This window comes from Thalassophryne amazonica, chromosome 19, assembly GCF_902500255.1.
Source record: "Thalassophryne amazonica chromosome 19, fThaAma1.1, whole genome shotgun sequence".
NCBI classification, from domain to species: Eukaryota; Metazoa; Chordata; class Actinopteri; order Batrachoidiformes; family Batrachoididae; genus Thalassophryne; species Thalassophryne amazonica.
The window spans coordinates 59,157,757-59,171,603 of NC_047121.1; the positions used below are offsets into that span (position 1 = coordinate 59,157,757).

General features: G+C 40.2%; 1 protein-coding gene across 1 annotated transcript in view; it reads right to left on the reverse strand.

The window, feature by feature from the left end:
* The window catches only part of LOC117531935, a 73,958-nt gene that overhangs the window by 6,962 nt on the left and 53,149 nt on the right, over nt 1-13,847 (reverse strand). Inside the window, exons 74-87 of the mRNA XM_034195125.1 lie at nt 13,651-13,783; nt 9,601-9,683; nt 8,979-9,105; nt 8,623-8,813; nt 7,226-7,316; nt 6,991-7,114; nt 4,267-4,448; nt 3,218-3,373; nt 2,586-2,719; nt 2,362-2,495; nt 2,045-2,139; nt 726-897; nt 296-346; nt 30-83 (exon numbers count right to left, since the gene is read on the reverse strand). Coding sequence (XP_034051016.1) covers nt 30-83; nt 296-346; nt 726-897; nt 2,045-2,139; nt 2,362-2,495; nt 2,586-2,719; nt 3,218-3,373; nt 4,267-4,448; nt 6,991-7,114; nt 7,226-7,316; nt 8,623-8,813; nt 8,979-9,105; nt 9,601-9,683; nt 13,651-13,783 — 1,727 coding nt within the window. The remainder of the gene's footprint in view (nt 1-29; nt 84-295; nt 347-725; nt 898-2,044; nt 2,140-2,361; nt 2,496-2,585; nt 2,720-3,217; nt 3,374-4,266; nt 4,449-6,990; nt 7,115-7,225; nt 7,317-8,622; nt 8,814-8,978; nt 9,106-9,600; nt 9,684-13,650; nt 13,784-13,847) is intronic.

A 13,847-nucleotide genomic window follows, 5' to 3' on the forward strand; every position in this document is an offset into this window, starting at 1 on the left:
CAGGTGTTCTATAAGTTGCAGAGACTCACCGCCTGTTAGTGGTCCGGTTGTGTTCACACTTGTATTTGAGCTGGTTGTATTTCCTGCTGTTAAGAGTGAATAAAGTTACACAAAGCATTGAAAGATTAATAAACAACTTTTTCTTTCAGACATTAAATAATAAAAAAATAAGAAGACTGAAAAATTTTAACTAAAGGCATATAAATATGGATGTAAACTGCCAATTTATCAATTATTACACCATTAAAGGTGATGAGATGAATCTAAATTTCAAGTAAAGTGTGTGACGCCTCACCGTCAGTGGTTGGTGGTGTTGTGGCCACAGTTGTATCTGAGGTTGTGTTTCCTGCCAAAGGGATTGAATCTGGTTAAAAATTGTACTATAACATCAGACAACACCCATCGTGCGTTTCCCCTGACATTAGACTACACGTGTTGCACGTTTTAGCATTAGCAATAGCAAAAAATGATATAAAACCCCTAACAAAGAGCTGCACAGATCTACAGTATACAAGTAAAATATTCTTTTCAATATTAAGTGGAACTGATTAACTGATACAGTGTAAACTGGAATTCTTGTAGATACGGCTGGAGTCTAAATGGTCGCGTCCTTATCTCGTGACACTGTGGGTGTCATGTCATCACCCAACAAAATTAGGGATTACATAAATGATCCTAAATCAGTTATCTGCTGTAATCTCAGATTTTCTGAGACTGTGTTTTACCTGGAGCTGGTGTGGACGTTGCCACTCTTTTCGTTAGGTTCAGACCCAGTAAGTCCAGGTCACTCTGCGGCTGCATGTTCACCCAGTCTGCAATCACTGTATCATTCTGGAACAGCGCTAAGTCTGATACATGTTGACCCAAGAGGTTTCTCACAGTGGTCACGTTCATTTTCTGCATTACAAATGACATGAAAAATCACTCTGACACTGCAGCTAACAATCTAGCAATCTGTACAACTCACAGTAAAAACTCACAAATTAAATACGTTTTTATCCACAAACTAAATGATAGAAAACAAACTAGAAACACAATTATCCTGTGAGTGTGATATCTAGTTTGAGTTGACTGATTGATTGAGAGACTGATTGATTAAATTTGTTTACTACAATTCAATACGTATATAAAAGCTCAGTACATGCATCAAAGAATACATGGGTAACACAATAAATTAGCAATACAAGCACACACAGTTAACAAAAACACTAAATTTTAGTGTAAAACACAATAAAATTGTTAAAATATATAAAACATTTAAGATTTAAAAAACAAATATAAATACCTGCTAATAGGTTAAAAACATTCATTTTATATGTCAAAGTATTGGAATTAACTTTCCAAAAATCTGAAAGGAAAAAGACTTTCAACCAAACCATGGACTCTGAAGCACTCCATTGCATCTTAAATGCATTTAGTTAATAAAGGTGAGTGTATTTCTGTAAATCTTTGTTAAACAACCCGTCATTTAAGTGGTGGCAGATCCACCAAGTGTCCGCCCCACTAAAAAAACCCCCTACTTTTAACAATCAAAATCTCGCAAAAAACAAACAAACAAAAAATTACAAATTAAATTATTTCTTTCTTTCAATGAGAGTTCTTCAGCGTAACACTGAAGACACTGAGAAGCTAGTTTTAACCTGATCAGAAGATGATGTGACAGTAATAATCGCAAAAACAGAACAGGTGGAGGTGACACAGATTTATGCTGCAGCTATTGTCCAGAAATATTAATACTTCAGACAGACACAGGGAACATTAATTGTTTTAAGTTAAATTTCTTTACTAATAGCAAAGAACTAGTTACTTTACTAGTAAATACTGTGCTTTCAGGCCTGCCATGAAACTTAAATTGATGGCATGAAACACCCGTATCATGATCTTCACAGGAAGTCGGCTTCAGCGAGCAGTGACTAAAATAATTTACCTACTTAAACAAGGTGACAAACTGCCACCACCCCCACCCCCCTAACCTTAACCCTACCCCCCCCCACCCCCGAAATAAAAGAACACCTTCTATTATCAACTCTTCAAGTATTCTTACAGCAATCACAGCAGGGTCCAGGTTCTGGAAAGTGTTTATGTCCATGCTGATGTTCTGGTTTGACAAAGCCAAGATTTCTGAAAATGATGCACCACCTGTTGTAAATAGCAAAAACAGGTTGTTATTTTGGTAAGTTTTAGCTTATTTATGTAGTACAGCGGGTTTTAAAAGCAAATGTCACAAAATACTTCACAATTAAAACAGGAAAAGTATAAAATCTGTGTAAAGGCAAAACAGTGAGTTCAGAGAAGTGTGTGTGTCTGTGTGTGTGTGAGAGAGAAAGTAAGAGACATTTAAAAACATAAAATAATTTTTACCTAGATATCCCTGAATTAGAGGATAATAAACTTGGGGATTGCCACTCTCAGGACTGAAGGAGACATTGGCGATTTCAAAGAGTGCTTTCTTCTTCTCAAGTGAACATGACTCAATGTTCAGATGTTTAGTGTTTCTGTGAGGTACAAAATCAAAGAAAACACACCGTAGTGTTTATTGTGTGTCTGCCACAATGACTATGTTGTGGCATATTCATGCCACTTACCTCAAGTTGTTTAAGGTGATGGTCTTCAGTGTGCTGACATCTAATGAGCATAAATTGGAGTTAATCGCGTTGAGTTCTGTGGTGTTCAGGGAGTTCCCGGATGTGTTGAGATACTTGGCAATGATTGTTTTGCTCTGTAAAATCAAGAAAGAAATTCACAAAGTTTATCATTTGGCGGTGATGGTCTAGTGGTTAAGGTGTTGGGCTTGAGACCAGAAGATCCTCGGTTCAAATCCCCGCCTGACTGGAAAATCACTAAGGGCCCTTGGGCAAGGTCTTTAATCCCCTATTGCTCCCGGTGGGTAGTGAGTGCCTTGTATGGCAGCACCCTGACATTCTGAGTGAATGTGAGGCATAATTGTAAAGCGCTTTGAGCGTCTGATGCAGATGGAAAAGCGCTATATAAATGCAGTCCATTTACCATCATTGATTTTACAGCATCAGCATGATTGAATTTTCAAGAGTCTGGAATGTGGCTGTTTTAAGAATTCTTCTGTATTAACAATCTGGTGCCAGACAAAAATTTGCAGGTTTTCACTCCAATAGATTCTTCCCACAGTTCGTGATTTCACTCATTCATCACTTTGAGATGAGGGCAAAAATGTATTTCCTACAGCTGCTCCATGTTATACCTTTACTGGGTCCCATGGTCCATCATCAGCGTTCATGAGTGCCGACAGGGTGTCAACTTTGGTGATGTTCCACTTGTTGATATCTTCAATTGTGGCCACACGAGACACTGAATACAGCAGTTGAACGTTTTCATCGGAAACACCTGATGGATATGCCTAAAAATATGGCACAAACGTAACCCATGTGTAATCATAAACCACATATTTACACTGTTTACATTTGTTTCCAAAGTGGTACTTATTTCTCAAACCATCTTCCTAAAGTAAAATAAAATTCAATCAGTTCTGTGCTGTATAGTGTGAATTTTTGGTTTCAAATAAATCCACACATTAGCCTTGGAGAACACTTTGCAAGTTATCCACTTTAAGCCACTGGCAGTGAGATTTAAACATGATACACTGAATTCTCCCTATCGCATATAGAAAAGAAAAAAAAAAATCAATCCAGAATGCACTGCTTTGTCAACATTTTTCTTTCTGTCAGCCCAATTTCGTGTCCCACTACAGTGCTTGACATCCATGTTTTATTTTTACATGTGTCTACGGGTAATCAGGTGCAGATTACTTTAGCAGTGGTTCAGTTGTTTAGTGATGCGCACATCCAGAGTAATCTACGCCTCAGTTACTGTTACGACGACAACCCCTAACTCACTAGCATTAACTAACTAACAAGTTGGCACCTTAGCAGACAAAATAAGGTTAATATTCGTTGTACAAAATAGTAAAACTATATCTCATAAACATAATTTTCATGCAACTACATTAAAATGAGCTACGACAATATTTGTCAAAGAGAAGAAACAAACCAATAATTCTGCAGGACAATATTCTCCGTGAGTGCTGTGTGCCATTTAAGGAGACAGAAGAATCCTACATTAAAATTTGTCAACAAAATCCCTGACTCTGGCCTCGCTGAGTATTTAGAATATGTTAAAGCATTTATTGAAAACATTTTCAGCATTTTTTAATTAAGAAAGTAAGACACACAGAGCCACGCAAGCAGCATCCCATAATCCCTCAAGTGATTTTACCTAACCTACAACATCTACCTGGTTAAGCTTCTTCAGAATGATTTTCTGCAATTCATCATCATCCACTTTGTCACACATGGCGTCAAGGTTGTCCTTCAGAACAGGGATGTCCAGACAGAGATCAAATTGCGTTGTGTCATAACCAAAGGGGAAGGAAGGGTCGTTAACTTCAACCTGGGTGATGTTACCCTGAGTGCACCCTTATTAAAAACAATGAAACAAAAAAACACGTGTGACATACAGGTCTGTTTGCCTATTAACTCAACAGCACACACCAATCGGAACATATGACAGTAATATGTGTAGATTTACATGTACAGAAATTTCAATGTCTCACAATCCATGCCCCATAACAGTCACATACTGTCTCATGGAGTAGTTCAATTTCATTTTTTTTTTTTCATTTATATAGCACCAAATCACAACAGAGTTGCCTCAAGGTGCTTCACACAAGTAAGGTCTAACCTTACCAACACCCAGAGTAACAGTGGTAAGGAAAAACCCTCTCTGAGGAAGAAACCTCAAGCAGACCAGACTCAAAGGGGTGACCCTCTGCTCGGGCCATATTACAGACACAAATTACAAAACAATTCACAAAACAAATATACAGGAAATGCTGTTGGTGCACAGGACAGGAGGGTCTCCAGCACAAATACCACACCCATCTCTGCATGGAGCTGCACCTTAAACAGAAAAAAAACAAAAAAAAAAAACAGAATCAGGCATCAGAAAGACAAGAAATACAGTATAATTTGCCAGCATTAAACAACAAGAAAAACAGGAAATACTAAGGTGATCGCCGGCCACTAGCCCTAAACTTTACTAAAAGACCCAGAATTTAGGTAAAGTTGAGGCAGCGGCATGCTCCGTTTCCTAATAAAATGAATTAAAAGAGTAAAAAGCATAGAATTATACTATACCAGAAAATAAGTGCATCTTAAGTCTGGACTCGAAAGTCTCTACAGAATCTGACTGTTTTATTGATGCAGGGAGATCATTCCACAGAACAGGAGCACGATAAGAGAAAGCTCTGTGACCCGCAGACTTCTTATTCACCCTAGGGACACAAAGTAGTCCTGCACCGTGAGAAAGCAAAGCCCGGGCGGGTACGTAAGGTTTAATTAGGTCAGCTAGGTAGGGAGGTGTCAGTCCATGAACAATTTTATAGACTAGTAGCAGAACCTTAAAATCTGATCTCACTGGGACAGGAAGCCAGTGAAGGGATACCAAAATGGGTGTAATGTGGTTGAAGTTTCTGCTTCATGTCAAAAGTCTGGCTGCAGCATTTTGAACCAATTGGAGAGCCCTAATGCTAGACTGCGGTAAACCAGAAAATAGAACATTTCAGTAGTCTAATCTAGAAGAGGATCAGGGTCTCAGCATCAGCCATAGACAGGATGGGACGAATCTTCACTATATTTCATAGGTGGAAGAACGCAGTCCTCGTAATATTTCTAATGTGGAGGTCAAAGGACAATGTAGGATCAAAAATTACCACAAGGTTCCTCACTTTGTCAGTGTGATGTATGACACACGAGCCTAGGCTAAGCGTTAACTGGTCAAATTGATGCCGATGTCTCACTGGACCAAGAAACATAATTTCAGTCTTATCAGAGTTTAAAAACAGGAAGTTTCTTGACATCGCAACTTCTCACTGATGCAAACCAATCTTCTAAGGATTTTATGTGAATGAGATTACCAGCAGTTATCAGCTTGTATAACTGAGTATCATCACCATAGCAGTGAAAGGTACTCCCAAAATGCTGCAATATGTGTAGTAGTAGTGGACCTAAGAAGGACCCCTGTGGAACCCCAAATTTCATGTGACTAAGGTTAGAAATAGTGTTACTGTACAAAACACAGTGAGAACAACTGGTCAAGTATGACGTCAGCCATGCAAGGGCACTCCCAGTAATCCCAAAGTGATTTTCCAGCCTATGAAGTTATTCATCATATGTCTAAATAAGACCTGTTTAAATTTTGAATGAAAATAATACTTTAATTTCTGTACATTGGCCTTTCCATGACTTTTCACTGAATCTAGTATTTGTGATGTGTTCAGATGTCTCTACATGGTTTAATGAAAAAGTCCGTCCAAATCAAGAGACGGAAAAAAATTAAAGGCAAGCTCACCATACTGAGAAGACAAGGACCAACAGAATGAAGATGACTTCACCTTATGAATCCACTTATTAACCACTATTCTTAACCCGTACTATTAACAACGGTCCATTTGACAGCACATTTACAAATTCAGAAGTACAAATTAGTAAATTAGAAAGGTAAGCAGAAAAGCTCAAACCTGTAAGCTGCAAAAGGTCCTTCAACCATATTTACCCCAAATGATGCCCTGTCTCACAAAATTGAGGAACAGAACATAAAATAAAAAATTAGCTTTTTGGACCAGGATGTACACCAAATTTTAATGGGTTCCCCCTTGGCTCATGTCCCACCCCTGCACCATTACGTTGATGAAAATCAGTCCATTAGTCGATGAGTATTGTAAACCTGGTAAAAACAAACAAACAAAAAAACAAAACAAAAACAAAACAAAAAAAACACCCAGCTGAACAGACATGAGTGAAAGCAATACCACCTCTTCACAGGTAATAAGGAAGATAAAGTATCGGTCTGTCTGCACAGTCTAACTCCTGATATCTATAAGGTTCTCCACAACCCTAACCATCAAAACAATTTCTAACACCTACGTCAGACTTGGTTTGGCGACATTTTCTCATCTACCTGCTCCTCGCTTCGATATCCTGTTTACGCTGATGTCTTTAAACAGCCTCTTGAGTTTCGCCTTACTGGTATTATTTTTCCTCAGTTGTGGCATAAAACGCCTGAGAAATCTTCTCCTTCTCCGCTGTGAAAAAAATGAATAATTACAATAAATAATCACAACAGGGGAAAATGACAAGAGCAGCTTCCTTCATGGTGTGAAAAAATAACACACAAACAGCCTCAATAAACATACTTTTTCGATGTGCGCCCAAATTCGTCCTGTGAAGAACAGAGGTAGATTCCCAAGTTCTTCTAAAGTCTGTGTGTTCCAGCTGTTGACATTGCTGCAAATGAGGTATGAAGAAAAGAAAAAATAAAGCATGATACATTGTAATCAGAGCATTATCTCTCAAGACGTGTATAAAAGCACAGTAAATCTTTATTACACTGCCCTGTATTGTATACGTAATACTTAATGGTAAGTCTGAATGCCTGAACAAATACTACACTTTTTTGTAGTTGTAGTTTATCAGTTTCTATTAGTAATTGCGCTGTGACACGCTATATTAAGTATTTATTTAAAAAAGTATTTGTCAGTACACTCTCTGGTACATGACAACATTAAGATGGCTGTAAAACCTTGAATTAAAGGCGCCCTGACTCGAGCATGTTTTTGATTCACGCAACAGCACAACCTGTGTTGTGACGATCGCACCCGCTGTGTTCACAGCTGGACGCCGTTCTTTGTTCTACCGGCTGCCACGCGCTCTGTGCTGGACGCTGCGTATATAAAATAATTATTTTGTGGTGGATTAATCATTTTTTTCAGCAAATTGGCTGTTGAAAATGTCTCTAATCACTTCCCCAATCACAGAGGAGGCTGCAGCCGGAGCCATTCGCACTCGCGCACCTAACAAGCTGCAGAAAGCATTTTGAGCCATCTAAAAAGGCAATTATTTGACTTGTTTACATCGTCATGGCTTGATACAACAATTGCGTGTTTTCTCCTTCTTGTCTGCAGCTAATAAAGTATTTATTGTTATGTTTTTTACAGATTTAACTTCTTGTTATAATCGTTCCGACGAGCTGCGCTCTGACGCGATCCGCTGACGTCACCACTTGCTCTTTTCACTTCTTCTTTACTCCACTTGACAAGCTGCACATCGTGTTGGAGATTAGATCGCACCACGAAGCACGACATTTGTGCGTGAAAGATTTTTTCTCTGTGTGCAACAGCACGCGTCAGCGTCCCTCTGGCATCCTGTCTGCACCCATTAAAGACAAGTTTACTCTCCAGCACGACACAGTTCATGCTAGTGCGTGAGTCAAAGGCATGCTCGTGTCAGGGCACCTTTAGTCACAATTGCAGAAGATAAGCTCAAAGAAATGACGTAGTTTTATTCTCTAAATAAATGATACATTTCAAGTTTTACGTAATGTAATTCATGTCATATTTTATTCATCATGTCAACTCCCTACTGAAGAAGATGATCCTCAACTGGTCTTGTGTTTCTGTACTTAGCAGGTTTTCTCTCAAATCCACATGATGAAATTCTCTTCTGTGATGATCTACCAACATCATGGTTCATTGGTGTTAAACTGGAATATTTAACACAGTTAAAAGTATAGGATAAATATGTTTCAATTCACCCGTATTTTGTTTTCCCAGAGAGCAGCTGTGTTTCCACAGCAGCCACCTGGCTGTCAGAGAGGGATGGGCAGGTTGTCAGTTTTTCCAGGATGCTTGAATCAGAGTTCTCGATGTATGAGCTGTCCAGAGTGCAGACCATGTTGCCCACTATCTCTACATCCTCTCGACTCATATTAAAACCACGTATATCCTACACAGTCAAAAACAGCTCAGATTAAGAACACCGCATAGAAAACATTTACACAGACATTCTGTAGAAAGATACAAGGATGCTCCTTTGTTCACAATAATAATAATCAAGCAGTTACACAATATGAAGCTGGAGGACTTTGCCATCGTTTCAAATGGCACTCACCAAACAGCTCCTGGCCCTGTCCAGCAGATTTCTCTTCACATTCGTAACATCGGAGACCACAGAGAAGTCTGCCACGCCCATCGCTCTAAAGTATGACCTGCAGTTGGCCCTCTCGACGTTACGGCTCCTGAAACAATTCAACAAGCAAAGATTGTTTTTTTTTTGTTTTTTATTCTCAAATATGCTACATTTCCAAGCTGAGGAAGTGATCATTGTGCCAGTCAAGGTAATATTCCTGCTGTATGTTAAAGTCAGCCACTGACTACACGATGATGCTGCATGAATGTGAGTTTTGACAGGATTGCACAGAAAGCCACATTCTGTTGAAGGTGTGTGCAACACGTCTTAGTAAAATGAGAACACAACAAATGGATAATGGACTGCATTTATATAGCACTTTTCTGTCTGAATCAGACCTCACACACACACACACACCTTGCATGACAGAACCCTGGCGTGAGTGTGTGGATGTGAGGCATCGCTGTAAAGTGCTTTGACCATAAAAGCAGTATATAAATGCAGTGTATTTGCACGATGAAGGCCTGCCTTAAATAAATGCACAGAACTGTATACGTCCATTTAATCACTGCAGCACTATAAACATGAAGAGAAGGAGACTTACTGGAAGTATAACAGCATCTCTGATGGATACTCTGTGAAGTTCTGTGAGAGGTCCTCACTGATCAGGTTGTACATGCAAGTCACCTTTAGGAACATAATGAGAAGACTCAGATTTTGCTTTTGGTCCCTTAAATTAAGGGAGAGCAATGTGTAGATCAATCCCAAAATACTGTAAGTACAGTACGCAACATGGCATCCAAGAGGAGATATGAAGCAGAAATAGATCGAGAACATGGCCATGAGACATACTGCCCAACATTTGATTGGTGGATGTATGTCATGTGACATGGATTATTCATCCCATTTCTGTTGCATTGCATTTAGCGTGCAAATTGGTTCTATTTAACATGCAAATTCCATACGTTTTGTACCATTGCACGCTGCGGGCGTTCGTTGTCGTCTGCAACAAAAATGGGCAAAAATGACAAATGTCCCAGTATAAATTACGGTTATATTAATAATATATAGCAAATATATGATGAACAATCACGGTTATATAACGCATGTAGTGAGGAAATGGGTCAGATGCATTGCGATTATCATGGCAGTATTACGGGTGTATTATGAATGCATTGCACACGTGTTGCACGTGCACAGCATCTGCATTGCAGTCATAAAATAAGCGCACTTGGGCCGTTGGCATCACTATTCACACCAACAATACAGGCTCTGGAGCATTTGCTGGACTTGGACAAATATGTTGTCATGCGAGGGTTAACTGTTCATGAGTTTAGGGAGTGGGAGGGGGAAAGCCGCTCGGGGTGTGAGATAGTGTTTTTTTTTTTTTTTTTTGAGAGTGTCACCGAAAACAGACTTCAGCGTGAGTTGTGGCTAAACAGCAACTCTTCCTTTTGGTGGTGTTAAATAAAAGTCCTGGATTGCAGCAGCTACGTCTTTGTGGATTTACAGAGCCGGACCGGCACTGACTGGCAGGTATGTCGCTTTCTGCCACATACAGTACTTTGGGTTTACATGGCGTGTTTGTTATGCATTCACAGATTGTCCACAAATCAGCTGCAAAGCAGATGTAATAAAAACACTTTATTCGTGGCCAATATGTATGCATTCGCTACAACATATTTTAGTTTGTGATGTGGACATGATGGGCATGATATATATCTGTTTTACACACTGTCCCAGTCCACTGCCAAGCCACAAATCCCTGTCAGTTGCGGATATCAGCGGTTAACGGCAGATATACAGCGCATAGAGTGAGTATGTATTGTGTATGAATTGAGTATGTAAGGCGGATGTCATCTGCATCCAGATTTTTGAGCAGCTCAAAAATCCTGGCTGCGGACATGCGTGCCTCTACGGATGATCACGGACGTGTTCGGATGACGGCCGACTCATACAGGCATGTTACACGGATATTGCGGATGTTTGGCGAACATGGGCCAATTTTGTGCACAATCCATACACAAATCCTCCTAAACGCCAGTGGGAAAGGGCCCTTAGGATGAAAAGCTGGACAAATTTCTGACGTGATTTTTCACTGGAGTGAGGAAAGTGCAAACAGCAGTCTGTACACGAAGTCAGTGGACGGCATCACGGACTACATAGTCAGGATTGTTTTTTGCAAGTTGACTGGGAACAATTTTGAACTCCTATTTAAAGTTCGTGTTGGACTGTTAAGCACCAGAGGCGAACACCAAAATGTAAATCCCTTTTCTGTTGTTTATAAATTAATAAAATATCAAATGACAAGGATCTATTTTTTCCCGTTATATAAAACAAATAATGAATGTTTTTCCATTCTTTCAATGAAACAAATATTCCATGCGGTGAAAGATGGAACGTACCATTCAACATACCATTCATTCACCTTGTTGAATGGTACGTTCCATCTTTCACCACATGAAATATTTGTTCCATTGAACTCATAGACATTAATTATTTGTATATTACTTTAATAGACTGATTAAATATGAGCTAAAGCCAGATATTCATATGTACATGTATAGTCAGCTCACTGAAGTATGATATATAAAAATCAGATAAGAGCAGAAACTTTAGGATTCGCCAGAACCACAATTTGGTACGTTCTTAAAAACAGGAATGAACTGAGAGGCTAAGCAACATAAAAAGGCCCGAAGACCAGAGAAGATAGCTGACGTGGATGATAGCAGAACTTTACTTGGTGAAGAAAAACCCTTCACAAAATCTAGCCCCCTCAAGAACACTCCTGAGGAGGTAGATGTATGATTGTCAAAGTCTACAATCAAGACATGCCTTCTTGAATGCAAATATAGAGGGTTTACAACAAAGTGCAAACCACTGGTAACTCTTAAGAACAAATGAAACTTTACTAAAAAAAATACCTAAAGAAAAAAAAAAGCCTGCACAGTTCTGAGATAAGATTCTTTGGACAGATGTCAAGATTTTACCAGAAAAATGGGAAAAGAAGAGTATGGAGAAGGAAAGGAACATCTCATGATTTTAAGTATATCATCTGTTAAACATCCAGTGTTATTGCATGGGTGAGTATAGGTGCCAATGGAACTGGGATATTGGGATTTATTGAAATTATTATTGCTAACAATAACAACGTGACGTGATGTTTCAAAGCTCTCGATTTACCGATCGATCTACGTTCTGATCCTCACCTATGGTCATGGGATTTGGCTCATGGCCGAAAGAACAAGATCACGAGTGCAGGCGGCCGAGATGAGTTTCCTCTGCGGGGTGGCTGGGCGCTCCCTTCGAGATAGGGTGAGGAGCTCGGTCACTCGGGAGGAGCTCGGAGTCGAGCCGCTGCTCCTCCATGTCGAAAGGAGTCTGTTGAGGTGGCTCGGGCATCTTTTCCGGATGCCCCCTTGATGCCTTGCTGGAGAGGGGTTCCGGGCATGTCCCATTGGGAGGAGGCCCTGGGGAAGACCCAGGACACGCTGGAGGGACTACATCTCTCGGCTGGCTTGGGAACGCCTTGAGGTTCCCCCGGAGGAGCTGGGGGAGGTGTGTGTGGATCGGGAGGTCTGGGCGGCTTTGCTTGAGCTGCTGCCCTCGCGACCCGACTCCGGATAAAGCGGAAGAAAATGGATGGATGGATGGTTATTGCTAACAGAAGTAGCATAATAAATTGTGGTGTAGAGGGCTCTAAGCGCATATGGAGCCAAATCCTGCCAAACTCAATGGATGGAGCTTCACAGTATCGATAAATAATGACCCAAAACAAACCACCAAAGCAAACCAAGAGGCATCTAAAGGCAAAGAAATATACTTCACTGGCCACCCAGTCATCGACTACAAAGAGGTTTCTTCCCCAGCCAAGGCCATTACACATTTACTGCTGGATAGACTGGGACAATGCAGATGAAGTGTCTTGTCTAAGGACAAAAACAGGTTGCATGACTGGGAACTGAACCTACATGTAGCGGCTGGCACTCTACATTGTGTTGTTATGACTCCGCCCATTCGCTCCCCTCAGGACACGAACTCACCATCTCTGGCATGGGAGTCAGACTCTCTAACCAGAAGACTAAAATCCAGGGTTCTGGCCTTGTGACCAGAGAATCCTTTTGCGCTGTTGGGAGTGAGGTTTACTAACTACATCAGCACAGCGACACCTGCTGGCCTCCGTTACATACACCTATTTATTGGTAGCTCAACTCCTCTCACAAGACATAACTGCAGAACTGTTAGAACACATAGTGACAAATACTTGTATCTAATTAACCATAAATAGTCTAAGACAACCGGGCATTAAAGGCATGAGTCCCAGTAAATGGACTGAAATAAGTAAGTTAGTTATTGTACAACAAATCAGTCTTTGAAATATGACATTCCACAATTTTTACCCCAACCCTGTTTCAGCACGACTCTCCAACAAAAACCCCCCATATAGTGCATCAAGTTCTGGAGCTCAAATGTTCCAGTAAAGACTGCAGATGTTTCAATGCAGAAGAATCACATGCAGGTTTATGAACAACACAGTTCCAAACAGCCCGGCAAAGAAACAAACCAAGACAACCAAAACGTGACAGTTCCCAGCCTCTGGTAAATATTTAAACATTTATTTATTCAGCCACAAACCGGCTTCATGTTAATTTACCTGTGACTCCTTCAGCTCCACCTTGGGCCTACCTCTCCTTGGTCGACAAGCATGGATCAGGTCTCGAACTCTGGTCTTAGGCTTTCTTGCAACCGAAGTGCATGTGAATCCTTGCAGCACAGGTGTCGATAACCTGTGGGCAAGATTCAAAGATAACACAGTTATCAATTAGGGAATGAAAAATTGACCCTGAAAAG